Source organism: Alligator sinensis, unplaced genomic scaffold (genome assembly GCF_000455745.1).
Source record: "Alligator sinensis unplaced genomic scaffold, ASM45574v1 scaffold77_2, whole genome shotgun sequence".
Lineage (NCBI taxonomy): Eukaryota > Metazoa > Chordata > Crocodylia > Alligatoridae > Alligator > Alligator sinensis.
The window spans coordinates 2,792,630-2,795,286 of NW_005842016.1; the positions used below are offsets into that span (position 1 = coordinate 2,792,630).

At 41.2% G+C, this 2,657-nt stretch overlaps 1 protein-coding gene across 2 annotated transcripts in view; it reads left to right on the forward strand.

The window, feature by feature from the left end:
• Positions 1 to 2,657, forward strand: part of LOC102371555 — a 13,574-nt gene that overhangs the window by 5,269 nt on the left and 5,648 nt on the right. Inside the window, exons 4-5 of one of the 2 annotated variants that reach the window (XM_025202180.1) lie at positions 832 to 875; positions 2,419 to 2,595. In XM_025202180.1, coding sequence (XP_025057965.1) covers positions 832 to 875; positions 2,419 to 2,436 — 62 coding nt within the window. In that variant the 3' untranslated portion in view covers positions 2,437 to 2,595. Of the gene's footprint in view, positions 1 to 831; positions 876 to 2,418; positions 2,596 to 2,657 lie in introns of those variants that run through there. The other variant, XM_025202179.1, reaches the window with a different exon arrangement.

A 2,657-nucleotide genomic window follows, 5' to 3' on the forward strand; every position in this document is an offset into this window, starting at 1 on the left:
CTCTTTCCTTTCTTCCTGTATATCACAATTTGAGTGACCTCTTGGCACCAGATTCTGCTTTCACTTGCACTGGTTTCTAACTCCATTGGAGCTAATGAAAAAATGGCTACAAACTAATTTGGAAAAACAACTGTGAAATTTCACAAGCTAGTTCTTACTTTTAAGGATTCAAAATGGAGCCTATTTTTTCCTTTTTGGAAAACTTTCACTAGCTTTTTCCAAAAATCTTGTGCTATTAATGTGTGTGAATGATCATTGGCATTTTTTTGCTGACTGAAAATCCATTTTTAATCAAAAACAATGATGACATTTTCTGTTATGTCTTGACAACTACATGTTTTGGAAATACCAAAAAAACAAGACAAAAACCAAAAAACAAACCAAAAAACCCATTTTTGACAGGAGAATTTCAGTCACCTCTAAACTCCACCGACTTCCATGGGCTTTTTCCTGAGATACCTGATGTGAGAGGATATGTGTACCCATTTTTTTCATAAATCCTCATTCGATATCATTCAGACATACAACATAGAGATCACCCCTGATGTCTGGCCAAGTCCTTACATTAATTCCATACCAATTCTAATGTCTGAGCTGTTCTCTGTCCACACGGCTAAATTTTTCCTTCTGGCTTACCTTTTTAATCTTGCTGTTAGGCAACATTTTTGCCTTTTGATCCCAGAATAGCTAGCTATGAACACCTGGAACTTGAATCATACTTTTCTTGCTTTCATAAGTTTTGAGAAAATAGAGAAAATTGCCTGCTGTATGCACTGTGTGCTTAGTACTTTGTTTGTCAATCCAATTTACCTATTAAAGTGACTTTTGCAGGTGCAGTTCAGCTCCAGAAAAACCGAACTGTAAGGCAGGAACAGGTAAGAAAAAGACGGACATAATAGATCTGGGTAAAATATAAACCTGCAGCTTCTGACAAGACAAAAAAGAAGTTCTGGTCCTTTTTGAAGAGTAGCTACATGGAAGGATTTTATTTTTGTGGTTCAAACTTTAATAAGTGATTTCAGTGAGGGAAAAACGACTTTTAAAATGGAGCCCAGAGGTTCAGCATTCACTGTCTCCATTGCGGATAATGGAGTCCAGAGGTTCAGCATTCACTGTCTCCATTGCGAGACCAAAATTAATTTAGTTCACAAGAAAAATGATGACTTTTCTAAGCACTGGCCTGCTAGCTCTCATAGAGCTTGGAGTGAAGTTTGGGGTTTTTTTCATCATGTGCATCCTCATCAGTAAAAAGTGTTTCAGGACAAATTATGACTTCAGTTAAACTATTCAGAATAAACAATGCTTCAATAGAAACCTGTTCCTCCCAGAAGATATCCTGACTGTAGAACAATGCATTCACATGTGGACACTGGTTGGTGATTGCTAGAATAGCAAACTACTAATGAGTACTACTATTTCTGGGCCTCAGTTAAATGAGGTTCATTTAGGCTAAGTAAAGAAAGTCAAAAAGCCCAAGACTGAATTGATTTAGTCTTTGGAGTTTAGTCTAAGCTGCAGATTGAACCAATGAACAGACATTCACTTTTGATTCAGGGAATGCAGACACATGCCTGCAGTGCCCTAGCCAGAAGCCAGGGGGTGCTAGAGCATGGCTTTTTAGCGCACAGCTAGCATGGGCTGTGTTTGCTTCCTCTTTCTGCTGCCCCCCTCCACCCCCAAGTCTATAGGATTTACAGTCCAGAATCATACTAGCAAGACACTACAGAGTGCTCAACACTTCCTCTTCCTGCTTCCAGGTGCATCTGGGATTTGTACTCCACGGTCACAGCCAGCCTAAATAAGCAGGGCAGGGCAGCTCTGTACTCAGGGGAAGGGAAATTTAACCCCGCTTCCTGGTCCCAGACACCAGCTGAGGTTTGCCTGGGGAAGCCAGTGAGCCAGCCCCCACTGCTCTAGCTAGGGTGCAGAGGAGCAGGGCCAGCCCTGCTCTCTGGAACAGAAAGCACAGCCCAGCCCATAGCTGCAAAATGCTAGGATGCTGGGGGACTGTGATTTAACTTGAACCAGGAAGGGGCCTGGGACAGAAGTTTCAAAAAACAGTTTGACCCTAATCAGTTAAGCTTGATAGTATATTCAACCAGGTTTATCTTAAACCAGTTTCAGCGATTGTGAAACTGGTTTATGTGCACTGAACTTCTATTCTGTGATAGGTTTAAACCAGTTTCTAATCACTTTAACTTGTTTGTGGGTAACTTCTGTCCCTAGTCATATAGCTCAGATGTTAAGTGTTGGGTGCTGCTGGACTGAGGACCAAACCTCATGGCACTTCCTAGAGACTGATGACATAAGAGCCAAAAGAAGAGAGGGCAGGATCTTGCTCATTTTCATCACCCTGCTGTGAATACGCTGAAGTTACGGGTGTTGTGGTGGGATTGACCAAGTTTCAATTTCTCTCAGACTCAGGGACCAAAGTGATGTAGAACTTGCCTAAGATGAACACCTCAGCAAACCCACTGCACTAAACCCAAACCTGAACCTCTGCTTCCTTAAGATGTAACAGGAGCAAGATCAAACAGAAGCAAAGGCTGAAAAAAAAAGGAAATGCAAAATTCACATAATAAAATGAAAAGAGAAATGAGGAAGGAAAGTGTGAGACCACATTTGCACTTTGATTCTGTGCAGTTCCCCCTTTCCCT